This window comes from Pituophis catenifer, unplaced genomic scaffold (assembly GCF_029215685.1).
Source record: "Pituophis catenifer annectens isolate HBS135680 unplaced genomic scaffold, rPitCat1.0.hap2 SCAF_1, whole genome shotgun sequence".
In the NCBI taxonomy this organism is placed as follows: Eukaryota; Metazoa; Chordata; class Lepidosauria; order Squamata; family Colubridae; genus Pituophis; species Pituophis catenifer.
The window spans coordinates 234585191-234604307 of record NW_027256881.1 but is presented as its reverse complement, the minus strand read 5'-3'; the positions used below and the strand labels follow the sequence as shown (position 1 = coordinate 234604307).

Below are 19117 nucleotides of genomic sequence, written 5' to 3'. Positions count from 1 at the left end.
ATTGTCGGAACTTTTCTTTTTTTACTTTTTAAATGCTTTAAAATAAAACAATAAAAACACGTTACTTAAAAAAACACATTAATGACAACTAGGCGGGTGGGTGGAGCCTCATGCTACCATCGCTAGCGGTTCTCCGAACCACCTGCCACGATCGCTACCGGATCACCTGATCCGGTCCGAACTGGGAGCATTTCACCCCTGCCTCTAGTCCTTCTCTTCATTAGACTATTCTGTTAAACTTTCATCATACAGTTTAGCCTTCAGCCCAGTGGTGAAATCTGAACCCGTTTACTACCGGTTTGCTGCTGCGCATGCATGCTGCGTGCCAAACGTGCACTGTGTACATGCATGCAGTGTGCACTATGCACAAAATGTGAGGTGCGCGCGCACACATACGAGCATGCTATGCATGCCAAAAGCAGGTATGGGGTAAGTAGAACAACAAGCGGGGGGGTGATCAGCTGTGGCGCCTTTTTTTTTTTTTACTTTTAAAAGCATTTTTTTACAACCTATTTGCCCGAAAAGGTTGTAAAAAAATGCTTTTAAAAGTTTTAAAAAAGGCTCTGACGATGCGTGCCACAGCTGTGATCGTCGGAGCCTTTTTTTTACTTTTTAAAAACATTTTTACTACCAGTTCCGGAGAACTGGTAGTAAAAAAATGCCTGAATAAAAAAAAAGTTCCAAAGATCAGCTGAGCGACATGTGATCTTTGGAACTTTTTTTTTACATTTTTTTACTACCGGTTCAGCGAACCAGTAGCCTTTTTTACTACCAGTTCAGTCGAACCGGACTGAACCGGGAGCATTTCACCTCTGCTTCAGCCCTTTATTTTGTTGCCCCTCTCTGTACTCTTTCTAGAATTTCAGCATCTTTGTATTACAATTTACCAGAACTGGACACAGTATTCCAGGTGTAGTCTCACTAGGGCAGTACAAAGCAGCACTATCACTTCATGTGATCTTGATAATACTATCCCTCTGGTGATGCAGCCTAGGAAACATTCTAAATAAATAGTTATTCTTGGTTCATAATTTGGAAGCACCCAAGCAACAATCATTTAGTAAGATGAAGCCTGAAGGAATACAGAATTATTTCTGTAAGAAGCTACTAGACTAGGATTTTTCAAACTGGGTTCTATGAAACCAGTAGTTGGAACCTGATCTTCTCAAAATTCCATAGACTAAAGGCAATCCCACCTCCTTTCTCTGTAGTGGACTAACAAGAAAAAAAGATTTCTGTAAAATACAATAGAAAGGGTGGGACTTGTCTGCTGATATTCAGAAGGTTCACATCTCTTGATCAGAAGTTCTGGAATGGGAGTTTTTGTTTGCTTGCGTAACAAACAGGCTTTAAGGCTCAAAAAAAATGAAATTCCTATCCAGATTATCTCTATCAAATTACCATATTACAAAATCTGTGATTGTAAGGCTCCACTAACTAAAAAGTAAGTTCTTTTAAATTCAAGAAGACTTGGGTCTTTCTAGAGTTAGCGATTTCAAGCATTATCCCTTCAACTGTAACTATAGTTTGCATCATTTTCTGTTTGATGAGGTAAAGGAGCCTGAGTGGCATAGGAGGCTAATGCCTCCTAAGGCAGCATTTAACATCCAGCTGCCTGCAATTACTGCGAGTTCAATTCTCCCCAGGCTCAAGGTCGACTCAGCCTTCCATCCTTTCTAAGATAGGTAAATTGAGGACCCAGTTTGTGGGGGCAATAAGCGACTTTGTATAAATATACAAGTATGAAGGCTATTGTTTAACGCATTGTAAGCTGCCCTGAGTCTCCGGAGAAGGGCGGCATATAAATCAAATTTTTTAAAAAATATATGTATAAGAAAGGGGAAATTCATAAGCATATCATATGAAAACATTCCCACATATTTTAATCAATGTGCATAAATGTGCACTACAAACTTTAAAAAGTATTTTATGACACTGGAAAAAGATACTACGGATCCTGTATCAAAATAAGATACTGTACATTGTGATAGTTCTTCCATTCAAAATGTTACAGTACTGTGTAGAAAGTTGTCACCCACTCCTCTCCTAGAAGAATGAAATATTTTAGGAAATATTAAAAAGGCAGAGTATTATATTTCCATGGATGAGAAATGGAGAAACATGTTTTTTAGAGGCAGGAAGCAGAGTCACTCTTAATAGCCCCCACCTTTCTTAATAGCCCACAGCAGATGTCAGCACTTAAGAGATAAAGAGACAGATATTCATAAGCAAATTCCCTGCAGCAAGGTCTCAACAAAGGGTTAGCCTTTTGTGGCTGAGGGTTAGCCCTCAGCCACAAAAGGAATTGCCCCAAAAGCCCCTTCATTGCATCAGCCCAAACTTCAACCAAACCAAGCTCAGACAAACTCCTAGGATTTGTACACAGCCCCATGGGAGTCTGACAACAGCCAATAGAATGCATGTTCTTGCACAGGAACAGGAAGTTCAAGTGCAAAGCCCAAGAGAAGGTATAAATACCCGCCCCCCACTCTCAACTGCATGTGATCAGCTATCTAGAATCACATGTGCTTCATCAATAAATGGACCCTCTTTCCAATCAGCCTCCAGCCTCTATTTTGTCTCCAGTGCCTTTCTCCTGGCTTGGAACTGAACCAGATGGATATTTCTTCCAACAACTGCAATACCAAAGACACGCCCTTTCAAAAAACTGGGAGCATAATCTATCTAGTGAAGACCATATTATATTACCACCACACAAGACACCCACACACCATTTTTTAAAAAGTAAGATTTTGTATAGCCTCAGGAAAGGAAAGCAGAACTGAGAAAATAAAGTCTGGGTCATAGCACCATATGTGTGTCCTGTAAAAGCTCCTGAATAAAGCATAACTATTCTGGAAAATAACATGTGTTACAAAAGCACTCTTAAATAAACAAACAAAAAAATAGTAAAAAGGGCTCATGAAAAAGTTTTTCAGGCTTATTTTAACCTAACTATTCATTTCTTGACTTTATTTAAATTGAGAAGAAAAGAAAATTCTACTTCTACTACTACGTAACTAAATGAATATCACAATGTAATTGACAAGGTTCAGGTTCAATTCCTTTTTCTTCTAAACAAGCTAAACAGGTGTTTAGTCACCACAACTGGTTCCGGTAACTCTTTTATGAAATGAAGCAATTGCTAAGTGTAAATCATGTGACCATGACTGTGTTTACAATTTTACTTCTGTTGGAATTCATTGTTGGAATGTACTTTTATGCAACAACTACAGTAGTGTCACTGCGTTTTTGTATTTACCAGATGAGCTCTTATTTTTGGACTTTCAGACTTACCATAGCTTGCCAAGTTCTTATCAGTAAGCTAACTGCGCATGTCCACATTCCTTCACTTGCTTCTCTCTTTTTTTGTTCTCCGGCCAAGAGAGGTGGGCGGGAAAGCTTTGCCAAAATGTAGTTAATTAGCCAGTAAGATGTTTTATTTTCTGTATAACAAATAAATGAGTTTTTCTTAGAAAATATATCTTCAGGTTTATTTTCTTAAAGTATACTTCAAGGAAATAGTCACGATCCATTCTCTAATCAAGGTGCAATTACCCAAAAGCAGAATGGGATTAATTGCCACCCTGACAAGTAGTATTCAGGCAGTAGATGGCAGCGTTTAAAGTTTGGATCTATGGTGTATACTTTATATATATATATATATATATATATATATATATATATATATATATATATATATATATATATAAATCATAAGTTTATTTGTCAAATATACTCTATGTTCTTTAGTCCTAAACAGAGTTTCCTGTTTCCTGTTACAATTAAAAATAGTTGAGCAATAAAGCAAATGATGACTGTACTCTTTGCACTATGGTGCTATATATTTGGTTCAGGATTTGCATTGATTTGCTCAAACATTTGCATTTATTTAAAGAATGAAATCCATGGGAGTCAACATTACTTTTATGCTTTTCCTAGTGTCATCCCCATTCGCAAGTTCTATTGCATTTCATCATCCCTGATTTTTATTAATTCAGTCATCAGAATGTTTTTGTTGTTGTGTTACTCTAAATGTAGTTACCAAAAGGGAAGAGAGGAATTAAAGGGCAAAGCTACAGCTGTGAGGCCAGGGAGGCAGGAGGATTAAAATGATTCAGAAACAGAGCTTCAAATTACTCTTATCTCATTTTTGGCTCAGGTAAATTTGACAATCAACTATACTTCTGATCTAAACATCAATTTTAAGAATTCTTTTTATTTTTTATTATTCTTATAGTATCTATAATGGTCATTATGTGATCCTAATAGGCAGGGATGGGTTCTAAATTTTTTTACTACCGGTTCTGTGGGCGTGGCTTATTTTGTGGGGGTAGCTTGGAGGTCATGTGACTGGGTGGGCGTGGCTAGCTGGTCATGTGACTGGGTGGCCATGGCTATGTGTATAGGGATTACTCAGAGGGCTGAAAAAAGTCATTTCTGGCAGGTCCTCGCACTTTTGACTGGTCCTCACACTTATGATCATCCTCACATTTATGCCCGTGCAGCATTCTTAACAACCATGTCACTCATTTCACAACTGCTTCTTCTCACCATGGTGACAAGATAGGGCAAAAAATGTAAAATGTGAGGACAGTCGTAAGTTCGAGGACTGGTCAAAAGTGCGAGGACCAGTCAAAAATAACTTTTTCAGCCCTCCGAGTAGTCCATATGCACAAAAGGATTCAATTATTTCTTCAAAATGCTGATGATTGCACCCTGGCTGGAAGAACTCCAACAGGGGAGTATTTCCTCCCAACAGCGGTGTAAAAAGCTTAAAACAATTCTTCCCCTTTAAGAAAGTCAAGCAAAAAAATAGCCTCCGGAACAGGAAGTGACAGTAAGTCTAGGCATACTGCCGGAGAGGCAGTTTCTGTAACAAAGATTAGGCTAGGAAACAACACCAAATGTTGTAATTAATCCTTACAGGATTAACCCTGTAAAGTGGAAAAAGACAAAAGGAGATTTATTTTAACAACCGGTTCTCCGAACTGCTTAACTACTTAACTACTTAACAACCGGTTCTACCGAAGTAGAATCCCACCACTGGGTCTACCCATTTATTTTTGCAGGCACCGGTCTACTCATTTGTTTTCTTTTAACACTGATCAGCTGTAGGAACTCAGGAGGCAGCAATAGATTGGGGGTGGGGCCAAATAAAAGGTAAGAATAACGGGGGGGGGGGGCAGAACCGGTTCAGTGACGTCATATCGTCACCGCTACCAGCTCGGCCTAACCGGGCCGAACCAGGAGGAACCCACCACTGCTAATAGGATTACAGATACTCCTCACTTATCAATAGCATTAAGACTGGAATTTCCCATCACTAAGCAATGCATTTTATAAAGTGTCATGTCACATGACCACATTGCTTACTGATGGCGGTGCCAGCACTTCTCATTATTGTCATGTGAGGATTGCAGGCCATTAAACAAGGACCTTGACATGACTTCCTGCCAACATCTGACAATGGGAAAGCTAGCAGGAAATTGCAAGTCCCAGGCGGCTTGCAAACAGGTTGGCAGACAAATAAGCAATTACTGCTGGGTGGGTGTGCCAGTGGCTGGTACAGTATGAGTGTGGTGGGGCTGGAAATGAGTGCTGCTGGTTAAGGGAGGTTGTGCAGGTGGCCAGTGTGGTGCAGCTTGAGTGCAGCAGAGCCAGCAATGGTAGCTGCCGGGTTTCAGAAACTTAGTAGAGTGATGTGCACCCTTTCCTGCCAGCTTTCCCACTGATTTTGCTTGTTGGAAGCCAGCAGGAAAGATTGGAAATGGTGACCACTTGACTACAGGATGCTGCAACTTTCATAAATGCAAGCCAATTGCCAAGCACCCAGATTGCAATCATGTGATCATGGGGGCAATGGGACAGCCAAACTTCGAGGACTCATTTTAAGTAGCCCTTGTTAGAACCATTGTAACTTTGAAATGGCTAGGCTAGGCTAGGCTAGGCTAGGCTAGGACAGGACAGGACAGAGGACAGGACAGGACAGGACAGGACAGGACAGGACAGGATGACAGAGTTGGAAGGGATCTTGGAGGCCTTCTAGTCCAACCCTGCTCAGGCAGGAAACCCCCATTTCAGACAAATGCTTGTCCAGTCTCTTCTTAAAAACTTCCAGTGTTGGAGCATCTACAACTTCTGGAGGCAAGTCGTCCCACTGGTTAATTGTTCTAACTATCAGGAAATTTCTTAGTTCTAGGTAACTTCTCTCCTTGATTAATTTCCATCCATTACTTCTTGTCCTGTCTTCAGATGCTTTGCAAAATAGGTTGATTCCCTCTTTTTTGTGGCAACCGCTCAGATATTGGAACACTGCTATCAAGTCACCCCAATCCTTCTTTTCATTAAACTAGACATACCCAATTCCAGGAATCGTTCTTTATATGTTTTAGCCTCCAGTCCCCTAATCATCTTTGTTGTTCTTCTCTGCACTGTTTCTAGAGTCTCAACGTCTTTTTTACATCATGACCAAAACTCACCAACAGTCCCAATATTGCAGAATATACAGCCTCATGTTACATAACTAACCTCCATTTCATGCTGAATAAACTAAATTATTAATGTATCTTAAATAGAAAACTATCTTTAGATAGATTTTTATTCCAAAAGTATTTCATTAAAATAAATTTGATTTAAAAAAATAAAAAGATTTAAATCAAAAACATCCAATTTAAATTTTAAAAAATCAGATTTTTTTTTTAAAAAAATGATTTTTATCCACCCTGGTCTAAAGCAGTTTTTTTTTTCCAAATATGGCAACTTCTAAGATGTGGCTAGAGAATTCTGGGCATTAAAAATCCACACATCTTAAAAGTTGCCACATTTGAAAAACACAGCTCTACAGGAAAGGGAAGTCTGAGGAAGTCATGGCTGGATGGAAACTCGCCTATATATATTTCACATATATATAAAAGGTAAAGGAGTCCTGTGGATTTTACTCTGCTCGTCGTTGCCGATATATATATATAATATTATGTGTTTTCGTAGATTTTCACAGGTACAGGTATGCAAGTCTTGGCGTATTTGGGTCTTTTCCCGTGTAAGATTGAGAGTATCTTGGTGACATTTCGACGAGGTCCCACTCGTCATCTTCAGGCTGGTGTCTTCGGCTTCGTGACAAGCACGAAGCCGAAGACATCAGCCTGAAGATGACAAGTGGGACCTTGTCAAAATGTCGCCAAGATATTCTCAATCTTACACGGGAAAAGACCCAAATACACCAAGACTTGCAATATTATATGTGTATATACCACCCCATATAGTCGGCAACGAGTAACACAGGCACACAAAATTACTTCATTAATTCATTCCATTTCTGTAGCCACCCAGCTGAACCAACAGACTCTTGTACAATAAATACACTCCTGTCTCTTGGTATGCAGCGAAGGCTCATCCCGGCCAACCAGTTCTATGCTAACAAGCGACTCCACCTAAAACATCATTTTACCCGCAAGGTCAGCCTTGCTTTCCTCTCCTGTCAGGCGAGACCGCTAGAGGTCGCCCGTGAGCTCAAACCACACCGGCTCCTGGCTCTCGCACGCTGCGCCAAAACGACGGTCGCGCCCGACAGGTGACGACAGCAGTCGCATCGCTGGGCGGGGTAAAGGCGGTGACGAAAGGCAAAGGGGCGTGGCCCGGAAGTCCACGGGGTACTTGGGGAGCCCCCGATATGGCCGGCGTCTTCGACATCGACCTGGAAACGGAGGAAGGGAGCGACGGGGAGGAGCCTGAACTGGGGGCCTTGGTGAGGCGGGATGGAAGATGATAGAGGAGAAAGGGGTGGGTCCAGCCAGAGGAGAAGGGAAAAGGGCGCAAGAGCCCAGCGCAGAGTTTCTAATGACTTCAGTGGGGGTTACTCCCGAGTGGGACAAGGTTGGGGTGGGCAGACCTCGTTCATCCCCTGTGTTGCTGCTGCTGCTGATCATCTGCTCTGTGTCTTCCTCCACCCCGCTTGTCTCTTTTAGGAAGTGGACCCCGATTTTCGTAGCAGTAGCTCAGAGTAAGTACCTTGCCAGCTCTAGGTTGTTTTGCTTCTTGGCGTCACCCCAGTCTGCCTTTGGGCGGAATTCTCCTGGGTTTCTTAAGTGATGGATGCACTCACACACTATTGGAAAATAGGCTGGCAAGAAAGGGTGAAATTGTCCCCACCCTGGCTCAGTATGGTGTCAAGCAGCTACTTCTTCCATTCTTTTAAAATGGCTTCTTCTAACTTGACCGCCATGTGGGCAGGGCAACAATTCCCATCATCCCCATACAGGATACTTGTAGGGCTGGAGACAATGGGACCTGTCCTTGATGAGAGAGAAGCCACTGGGGAAAGAACTGAAAAATGCAAATTGTGTCAACCTAAAACATGTGATGAGATTTCTAGGTGCTGCATAGGCAAAGTGACAGGTTCGGCATTTTGAGAGCGGAGATGCAAACATTTCAAGGGGACATGAAATGTCCTTGTTTCGCTACAAATTGCCCCAGTTAGATTCCTGATGACGGCGATAAAGTCTATTCTTTGGCTTCCCTGACTGAAAATTATCAGAACAAATCAAAGTGTCTGCCTTGCTGACTCAGAGACTGAGACCCCACTAATTCAGCACTGAGTTCCTAAAACTGTCATCTACAGTAGTTCAAAGTCTGTGGGAGATGCTCGGATCACAGCATGATGGTGATGGCATAAGTATTTTGCATTTATAGTGGATTTCTAGCTGTTTTCAACAAATGCTATTCCTAGAGGCTGCCTTTATTGTGCATTTGTCCTTTTGGCATCTGAACCAATCACCATCACCATTGTAGGGTAGAGAACTGAATGTTCATCACAGCCTGTGCTAAAAGCAATCTTTGGAAAGTCAGTCTATTCACTGACCCAAGAGTGTCTGGGATTGTTATAAAATGGTGAATGTAACCAAAGGTGGCTTAATCTTAATGAAAAACACTCTCATGCAAATTGAGGCATCCAGTTTCCACTTAAGCACCCAGAAAACCAGTTCTATGTAGTGATTAAAGAAACTGGGAGAGTTGAGTTCTACACCTTCTTTAGGCATGAAAACCAATCAGGTGGTTTTCAGCCAATTGCCCTTTTAGTCCAAACCACCTCACAGGGTAATTGTAGTGGGGGGGGGGGGAAAGAAGCAGGAGCACTATATATCCTGCCTTCATTTGTACAGGCAAAGGTGGGCTATAAATCTGATAGTGAAATTAATAAAATTAAAATCTCTCTGAAGTTGCTCCTGGACTGAACTGTGACAGAGGGTTGAAATGGTCTTGAGTAGATTCCAATGCTCTCTAACATATACAAAGCACTGTGTGATAAAGAAAAGCCATCACTTTAATGTGCCTCTAATCAGTGTAGTGGACCTCTGAATTAGTACAGCTTCCCTCCATTACTTTCTTCTTCAATTAACATTCTAATACTTTATCTGTTCATTCATGTACATTGAACAAGGCAAGCAGCATTTGGTTGCCACTTTGTGACTGATAGAGATCATGGTTTTGGTATACATACTAACTACTATAATTCCCCTTGGGAATGTCACATTTGGCACAATGGTATCTGGAGTATTCTAGAGTATCACATTGCTATAATGAATTTCCTTTATTTCTTTTTGGCTTTGATCCTGAATTAAATCAATTGAAGGAAAGTTGTTTTCCATATCAGTATCTTCCCCAGTACTGTGCACATCCCATATCACATTATGGGATCCTTGGCTCTCTGCTAATAGCTGCAGGAATAGGCAGATATAGATAACTTTCCTTTCTTTGAATTTTAATTTTTCCTAACGTTCAGACTTGTACTTTCATAAAAGGCACAATGCAGTTACGCTGCCATCTCTTCATCTTCTCTTCTTTTGATTTTCAAAAATTGGACCCTCCTCATTTCTGGAAAGTCTCACACTTTTGCCTTGCCCTTCATTTATATGTTTTTTGGAGGGTGCGGAAACGATATAAGATTAATCTCTTTCTTCTCTCCACAGTTTTGTGCCAGGTTATTATGAGGAAATTGAAATCTCTGAAAGCAGCGTCAACAATGGCTCAGAACGCATTGGGCCCCACTGCTTTGAGCTACTACGTGTTTTGGGAAAGGGTGGTTATGGCAAGGTGAGCAATTCCTGAAGAGTGAGTGTGGAGGCAGAGAGTTCAACCCTCAACCAACTGGGAGAAAAAAAATCCTTTCTAATAGAAGAGCTAAGTAGCTACATTGGCCTAGAATCTTAGGAAATAAGTGTATTTGTTTCTGTATGGAGGAGCATTCATCTTGGGACTGCCTATCCAGAGTCTGAAATGCTGCAGTTTAGACTGGTTTGTCTCCTTGGGAGAAGTAAGTTACCACATTGTGAGAAAGCATGTTGACTATCAGTGGAGAACTGATGAAAACGTCCTTAAAAGCCTTTAATTAATCAGAAGGCACTGTTATTAAAGCTCTCTAATCAGGAATGTGAGAATAATATTCTGGATTGCCTTCACCCCATACTGTTTAAATGGTCTTGCTTGTTCTTAGATGTTCTTTTTAAAGAGAGGCTGAGTGTACAATGTTAAGAAGTATGAAAACCCAGTGTTTGGGTTATTGGTATCTGATTTTCATAAAAGAGAAGACAGTTCTCTTTCCTCACTCTTTCCTCTGCTGGATAGCTGTGTTGCTCATTTGAAGATTTTGCTTACTGCTTCCATTTGTATTTTAGGTGTTTCAAGTGCGGAAAGTTCAAGGCACAAATTCTGGGAAAATCTTTGCCATGAAAGTGTTAAAGAAAGTAAGTATTTATCTATCTACAGCTCTGTGTGCCTTGTTAAATATTTTTGTGAGACCATAATTCTCTCTGAATATCTCCTGCAGGCCAAGATTGCCTGTAATGCCAAGGACACAGCACACACAAAGGCTGAGAGAAATATTCTGGAGGCCATCAAACATCCATTCATAGTAGACCTCATCTATGCTTTCCAGACTGGTGGCAAGCTCTACCTCATCCTGGAATGTCTCAGTGGTATGGAAACAAAGCTCGATGGAAAGGAAACAATTGCAGTGGATTTGGCCAAAAGCCTGGGATCTGATTCTTCTTGTTCTATGTAGATTTTAGAGGTTGGGTCAGACATTGCTGGAGAAGACTGATGGTATCTCTTTGTGCTTTGCTTCATAGGAGGAGAACTCTTCATGCAGCTGGAACGGGAAGGCATCTTTCTGGAGGACACAGCCTGGTTAGTGAAAATGCTACCTAAGGTGAACTGGAATAGCCACAAAGATTGGTATTCACCATAGGCTTTGTCTCTTCTTTCTTACCATGCCCAGAAGTAAGGTGACAATAGAGGCAACTGGAAATCTTAGTGGAGTAAATCTCTCTGTACCTCGCAATCATTCTGAAACACCCACTGAGTCCTACCAAGGGGTCCTGTTCAAAGTGATTCAGTTCCCCTTAGCTAAGGGTGGGAAGACAGGCATAGGCCATTTCAGACATTTTTTTGCAGGATGCTTTATGGATAAAGTCAATTTTATTTGGCTAGATCTGGGTGCTATCTAGCCAAACACAGCAATGGTGATATCTAGTGATATTTTCTGAATTCCTGTGAGCTCATATAACCAGAAGAAGTGGCTCTAGTGCTTTTTAGGCAGAGTTCAGCCACCTGGCCTTTTTCAGGTGGCCTAATGGGATGTATATGTGACTGGATGTGGGAAGTAGTTAATGCTTTTCTAAAAAAGCATTAACTACTTCCATCTGCCATAGCAGTGCCATCTGCCATTGCAATGTGATCATGCACCCTTTAAGAGACTATCTCTTGATCCAGCTCTATTGGACAATGTTTATGCAGTCTCCATTTTTGGAAAATGTTGTGGAGTGATGTTGGCAAGTCAGCTATAAGTGGATTATCTGGATCCCTTGTAGTCAGACTTCAGGTCCAGATATGGGATGTAAACAGCATTGGTGCTTTAGTGGATGATCTTCATGGCAACACCCTGGTCTTATTACACCTCTTGTCCTTAAGGGCTTGATGGTTTGCTGCTACCTAGTGGATGGTTTCAGTCAACATGTGGGATGTTGCTTCCAAACTGAGTCTTCTTGTTAGTCAACATTTATACGTAACCACAAGGAGAGGCCATCTGTCAGTTCATTGAAAGGTATCCTTGGTATGTTGATGAGATTCAATTCTTCCTTGCTATTCCTGCTGTAAGTGGCTTATGAGTGAGGAGGTTATATCAAATGTATGTAGATAATTTCTACTGCATTTTGAAATGTACAAACTCTTGTTTTCAGATATGTAAAACACATGGCAGTGCCCAAGTGCCAAGTGGGGAAGGTGGGGAGAGTTGACTAATGAAAGAAGGCCACTGTATTTAAATATATGGACAAATTTCCACCACCCTTCTCAGATTGCCCAGTCTCATAATTGCATGTGGCGGTTTGTGTTCTCCTCCTGATTTTTCTGTAAATGCCCCCCCTCCAATTAGACCTAGAAGTGGGAAGGTAGGAAGAAATTAAGTGCAGATCAGCTTAAAAAATTGAATTCTTGCAAAACCACCTCCTTGAATATGCAGAATGTGTTCAGAGAAGATTTTACGGTTGTGAGTCTCTGTTGTTTAAAATACCAGATGCCATTTGATCCTTCCTGTTTTCCCAAGCAGAAAGTAGATATTTTCATCTGAGCTCGAAAGTGCAGAGTTTATCTCAAGGTCTTTTTCTGACAGCTGAGTTCCTCAATTCTATAAATGGCTTAAAGTTGAAGATGGCCCCTTCCTCCTAGAATTATTTCAGTGAAATCAGACTCTCACCACCAGCTTTCATGATGAGTTATTGGTTATGTTTGTTGATTAAGTCCATTTTGTGTTCTGTCAGTTTCTATCTGAGTGAGATCACCCTGGCTCTTGGCCATCTCCACTTTAACGGCATCATTTACCGGGATCTTAAGCCAGAGAACATAATGCTAAACAGCCAAGGTAGGGAAAGCATCCTTGTCTACAGAGGGAAGGGTGGGAGGACGCATAATAATTTGAATGTCATCTGTACTACTCTGGGATCCCAACCAGGGCTGTAACAGGACTTTGACTTTCCAATTTCTTCTGCAGGGCACATTAAACTGACGGATTTTGGGCTTTGCAAGGAATCCATCCATGATGGTGCTGTCACCCACACCTTTTGTGGCACTATAGAATACATGTAGGTGATGAAGGCTCATGAGCACCTGTAGGATACCTGTTCTGGATCAGTTTTAGTTTGAGGTTAACTGGTTTACTAATTATGCACTGATTTCTTTCTCTGCCCTCAATTCCAGGGCCCCAGAAATATTGATGCGCAGTGGCCACAATCGGGCTGTTGACTGGTGGAGCCTTGGTACCCTGATGTATGACATGCTCACAGGATCGGCAAGTCTGGCTTGTGCTGCTTTTGGAGGCAGGGTGGAAGTAACAGAGGATGCAGTGATGGGGAGGGAGTGAAGGAAGAATTGCCGATCAGTTGCTCTCACTGGATAACAGATAAACTTGCAGAGATTCTCACGTTGAGGTCAGCTGGCAGTTGACAAAGAATAGTAGGAAGAATGCCCTATTGTCCTAATCAACACACTACACAGTTTCTGACAAAAAGGCAGTATAACCAGTACAAGCAGTACTAGATCTGCCAACTAAACCATTCACAGGGCTACTGAAGTGATACTTGGCTGTCTTGCTGTCTCTTTTACTTGGCCCAGGCAAAAACCCACTAGCTGGACTTTCTGTTTTTAAGGGACAGTGCTTCTATTTCTATTTGAATTTACTGCCAAGTTCTTTCATCTGTCTGTTGTTTCCCTTAAACTCTCCCAACCTCTGCCTACTCTACTATCTACTGTTCCTTGAGTTTTTAGGATCATTTATCTTAAGCCCTTTGTGTTAATGCAGCCTCCATTTACCGCTGAAAACCGCAAAAAGACAATTGACAAAATCCTGAAAGGCAAGTTGATGTTTCCACCCTACTTGACTTCAGATGCTCGGGATCTGATCAGGAAGGTATAACTCTGTATATCACATAAGATTGGGCTACAGTGATTGGGATTTTGCATCTTATTATTATATTATTAATTATTATAAAATTAATAATTGGCTTCTCCTCCTGAGTATTTTACTGTTGTTATCAAGCAGTCTTCCTAATCCAGTTTTACTTTTTCCAACATAGTTAAGGGCCATGTTGACCACAGATTATAAGAATCAAAGTCCAGCATATTTGGAAGGTATCAGGTTTAAGAAGGTTGCTGCAAACTATCCAGAGATTTCAGTAATCAGCATAATAAATTGAATAAAGATGATTTCATTAATAAAGCCATAGGTTAACAGTACCTGTATGAATGTTGTCATTGAAAGCTAAGTTGGCTGACTGATAAAACTTTGCTCAAGGCATTCCATTCATATATTCCAAGGAATATGCTTGGTGGATTGACATCCACCAAAGAGAAGATCTGTATGGGCATCATATTGGATTTTAGAGGGAAGAGAAGCTTAACACATGATTGGTAAATGCCACCCTTCACAGAATGACAATTCAGAAGGGCTCTCCAGAGTACATGTGTACCTGAGCAGCTTCCTTCCTATCACATCTTTCAGTACATGATTTGCCATTCTTTTTCTTAAATGTGGGTACTTAGGCAAGTGCCCAGAATACGCTGGTCACCTTTTCCTGAACTTAGAGTAAGCACAGCTGGTTTTCCGGTTCCTTCTTTCCTATAAAATTATAGTCAGCTGCTCTTGCCTTTTAGTGACCTATTTGTTTTATTACCCTCAGCTGAGAATGAGGAGGAAGCCCGGTCTCTCATCAGCAATGCTCAGAAGAAGGAACCATTTACAGCACTAGAGTAGCCCTGCTCAGCTTATGTTCACCTACTTGCTCTACTTGACCCAGGCTGAACAGAAACAGGTAGCAGCCCAGTGGCAAAGCACATTGGATTACTAGTAGTCCTCACTTACCGACTGCTTGTTCAATGGCTCTTTGAAGTTAGGATGGAGCTGAGAAAAAGAAATTTATAGCCAGTCCTCAAAGTTGCAGTCATCCCTGCAGTCACATGATCGCAATTTGAGCACCTGGCAACTGCCCCACACTTTTAAAACAGGCGCAGCTCCTGTGGTCATGTGATGGCCCTTTGCGACCTTCAGAGCCGGCTTCCCACAAGTAAAGTCGATGGGAAAATCAGAAGTTGAAATCATGTGGCATTGGGTTTAATAGCTGCAGCTTATTTGCTTCTGCCGGAACTGATGTCTTCAGTCAGGTGCGATCATGTGATATTTCACTTTATGACTGTGTCACTTAGTGTGGAGTTTCCAGTCCCATCTAGAGTTGGTAAGCGAGGACTACCTGTACTGAATGGGCTACAAAGAAGGATGGGGAGCTCTATCTCAGTGGAATGTAGTGGTGCCGATGACTTGCATCTCTTGCCAGAATAGGAATGGGGCTTTTATCATGAGGACAGGGCTGGGTGAGCACCTCTGGGTGGAAAGAGATCCAGCCAATACAGTTCTGTGGTGAATAACATCCTGAATCAGGATGAAATGGAGGTTATTGTAAAGCTGTCCTAATGGAAAGTTTTGGACTCAGCACTATTTCTTAAAACACGCTTCTTTCCTTCCCTAGTTTCTCAAAAGGAACCCCAATCAACGAATCGGGGGTGGGCCAGGTGATGCTGGAGATGTGCAGGTAAAGTGGATGGGGGGGGGAAGCAGATCCAAGAATTTGGAATTCTGAGCAGCTTTCTTCCCTTTTGACAAGCAAGTTAAATCCGAAGGTGATTTTGGAGAAGCTGCTTTAAGCAAGGGGCTATTGCTTCAGCAGGCTTTTCAAAAGAAGGCAGGGCATCAGCACCTTGCATTGTTCTTTCTCTAAACCATAATTAAATGCTTAAAACAATTAAAGTTATTGCTCTCTTCAGCTGCAAACTGAAGGGGGAGATGGAGAATTTTTTGATATTAGAAGTGAATATCAGCTCATTTTTAAGAGTAGAAGATTCATAATTTTGTAGAAGTTTGAGATTTGGAATATGAGAACTGTGTTTGAGGATTTTTCATGTGTTTTAGATAGTATTAAATTCTTTATTTTCTCTTTTTAGAAACATCAGTTCTTCCGACACATTAACTGGGATGACTTGTTGGCCAGGAGAGTTGACCCACCATTCCGGCCATCTTTGGTAAAGCCACCACATCTCAGTCCTCACTCCTCCTATTACTGCCTTTTCTCTACTTTATGATCTTGTCCCTGACCGTAATAGGCCTTCTCAGAATTTTGATCTTGATTTGTATCTTATATAATGTAAGATTGATAAGGACTGCTAAATTGGATGAGGCTTTTGTTGGATTTTCTTTTCACATAAAGAGGTTTCCTGGTATAAATAAATATAATTTGCCTAGTTCTCATATATTGCTAAGCCTAGTCCTTTTGTACCAGGGGCTAATATTGTTTTGCCTCACAATTTTCAGCTCTTTTCCACCATTTTCTTGGTGAAAATAGGGATTGCATTGCTGTTTGTGGCCAGATTTCTGAAGTATAGTCTTCGGATGGAGCCATGACAAAGTTGCAGAAATGGAGTAGATTTGCAACTCAATTTGAGTTGCTTCCTTCTAATAAACTGCAGTGGCTATATTTATTTATTTATTGTGCAAAGAAAAGCCAAACAAGCTAATACCTGCCCACTTCACATGCTCCTTTGACAGTGCAGATTTTCATTACATTTTAAACATGTTTGATTCTACCCTCACTGTAGAATTTATTTATCTCCCTTTGGTAAGTACAACTGTATGGTATCTAATCTTATTATACAGTATAGCTCCTTTACATCATGTGCTAACAACTCATGCTTCTCCATGAAATTTCTGGAAAAAGAAAGGCCTTCATTTATGTAGATGTTAACATAGACTAGAATTCACTCAGAACCAAAAGGCTAAATGATAGTATGATGAGATATCCAGAACATCTTTTTCCATCCACAGCAATCAGAAGATGATGTCAGCCAATTTGATACCCGCTTCACTCGCCAGACACCTGTGGATAGTCCTGACGATGGAGCTCTCAGCGAGAGTGCCAATCAGGCTTTTTTGGTAAGGAATAACCATCTGGAACTATAGTGAGAAGGAAGAGGAGGTAGCAAAATCATTTTTGCACTCCTATTACGAAGCAGTGGATAGAACTTTCTTCATCCCAGGTGCTACTTTTCCTATGACTAATGTTTGGGGACCACATGCCAGCTGCAGATAAAACCAGTGCAAAAATTCAGTGGTGACTCCCAACTTTTTGAAAAAAGTCTTCGATAACAACCACTTGCTGCTTGGAAAAAACTTTTCTTAAGAGCTGGCTTGAGATCCCAAAGGTGTTTTTTCAAAAGGCAACTAGTTCAGAACTGAAGAAGCTTCTTGGATGAGAAGTGAAACATCTTCAAGACAACAAAGTCCAGTTGCCTTTTGAAAGGACAACCATGACCTGGAGACTGATAATCTCAAGATGGTTTGGGAGCTGGTTTGGGAGTTGACTCTTAACCACCCTTACCAACTGCAGTCTTAAAGAAGTTCCTCTCCTAGCAAACAGGCAGATCAAAAATAAAAAGCATTTTAAAGCGTATGTTTCATGCAAGGGGAATTGAAGGGAACCTAGGCTGAATCCAGCAGGTGATTCTAACTTTTGATTAAATGGGGAACTTAGGCATTCCAGGTATTGAACTACAACTTTCAGCAATCATTATTGGCCACATTAGCAAATTAGAGTTGCTGAGAACTGTTGCTTGCAACATTGGGAAGGCCACAAATTCCTCACTGTTGATCAATAGATAGAACATAATTGAACCCAGATCCTGAAATTAAATTATGACCATAGCAATACTGACCAGGTGTTCCTCCCCTAGGGATTTACCTACGTAGCTCCATCTGTGTTGGAAAGTATCAAGGAAGGGTTTTCCTTCCAACCCAAGTTGCGATCTCCACGGCGTCTCAACAGCAGCCCCCGCACACCTGTCAGGTAAATCTGGAGACAGAGTTGGGAGAAAGTCTAGGTCTTCGGGGCATGTTCCTCAAGGGGCTGGCAGCAGGAAGGGTGTGGTGCTTGCTGAATCCTTGCTTCCCCAAGGGGGATGCTGTCCCTAAGGATACTGTTTGCTCTTCTGTCCAGATATTAGAGCCATAAGCAAGACTTTAAGTGATTTAACTCTAACCTGTGCATGTTTTTGCAGCCCGCTGAAGTTTTCACCCTTTGAGCCCTTTAAGCCAAGCACAACAATAGAGCTAATGGAGCTGTCGGCAACTCCTCTTGGGCCTGTACTAGAAGTCACGGCTCCACTGCCCATCAAAACACCTTCAGGCACCAAAAAGAAGAAGGGCCGAGGACGGGCACGATAACTGGGGCAGCAAGGAGATCTCCGGATATGCATCATCAGGTGGAGCACCGGAGTGAGGCAGTGGGTGAACTAGATTGTGTCTATGGGACTTCAAGCCCTACCGGAAGTCTCATTTTCCCTTTCACTTCACAGGGCCACCTTCACTCCCACCAAGAAAGGGATACCTGATGTTGGTGCTTCCTTGATGTCAGGACTAACTCAGCCATGGTGCTTTTAGTTCAATCTACAATGAATCCTGGAGGGAAGAGAATAATTTGGGATGCGCTAAAGGAGCTGTGAGCAGCAGAATTCTGCCTTATTATCACCCTAGGAACATTTGTCTGAGGGCATCTTGAAATTTTGCAGAGAGGATAGTCAGAGGAAAAGCACATGCTCTGGCTTATATTGTGGCTGCTCTAGTTGAAAGCTCAGGACCTGCAAAGGAAACAAAGCAACTCTGAGAAAGTGGAAGGAAGGCTCAGACTGCTTCTTCTGGGTGAAGCTTCTTTACCTGTCTTCTTTTTCCACCAGGCATCCATTTGCCAAAAATGACCACTTCTCCCTCAGTGGTGGTTGTTGCAAGATAAGTGCTCACCCAGGACTGCTGTTGACCTTCTCTGGTGTCTTTAGCCACAAATGAATCTTCGCAGACGGCACGGTGTCATGCCTGGCTCGTATTCAGAAAATGAGTGTGGTGCTGCATAGAAAAAATTGCTGGTTGTAGGAATTGCTGCAGGGAGAAATACTAAGCAAAGAGAGCTAGGGTGTTTTGTTTTGTTTTTGACAGTTCAATTACAAAATCAACTATTGAGATACAGCCACC

General features: G+C 41.6%; 1 protein-coding gene across 2 annotated transcripts; it reads left to right on the top strand.

Annotated features, from left to right (window-relative positions):
* Nucleotides 1–7643: 7643 nt before the first annotated feature.
* On the top strand, nucleotides 7644–19111 carry RPS6KB2 (ribosomal protein S6 kinase B2). Of its 2 annotated transcripts, XM_070957065.1 has the most exons (16): nucleotides 7644–7747; nucleotides 7968–8002; nucleotides 9969–10092; nucleotides 10674–10742; nucleotides 10826–10973; nucleotides 11127–11184; nucleotides 12816–12916; nucleotides 13046–13136; nucleotides 13252–13342; nucleotides 13853–13960; nucleotides 15573–15635; nucleotides 16045–16122; nucleotides 16922–17029; nucleotides 17827–17939; nucleotides 18151–18354; nucleotides 18448–19111. In XM_070957065.1, the coding sequence occupies exons 1-15, from the start codon at nucleotides 7673–7675 to the stop codon at nucleotides 18314–18316; spliced, it is 1428 nt and encodes a 475-aa protein (XP_070813166.1). In that variant the 5' UTR covers nucleotides 7644–7672; the 3' UTR covers nucleotides 18317–18354; nucleotides 18448–19111. The 2 variants fall into 2 exon arrangements, with proteins under 2 accessions (XP_070813166.1, XP_070813158.1); XM_070957057.1 differs by having other exon boundaries at nucleotides 18151–19111.
* Nucleotides 19112–19117: the final 6 nt, after the last annotated feature.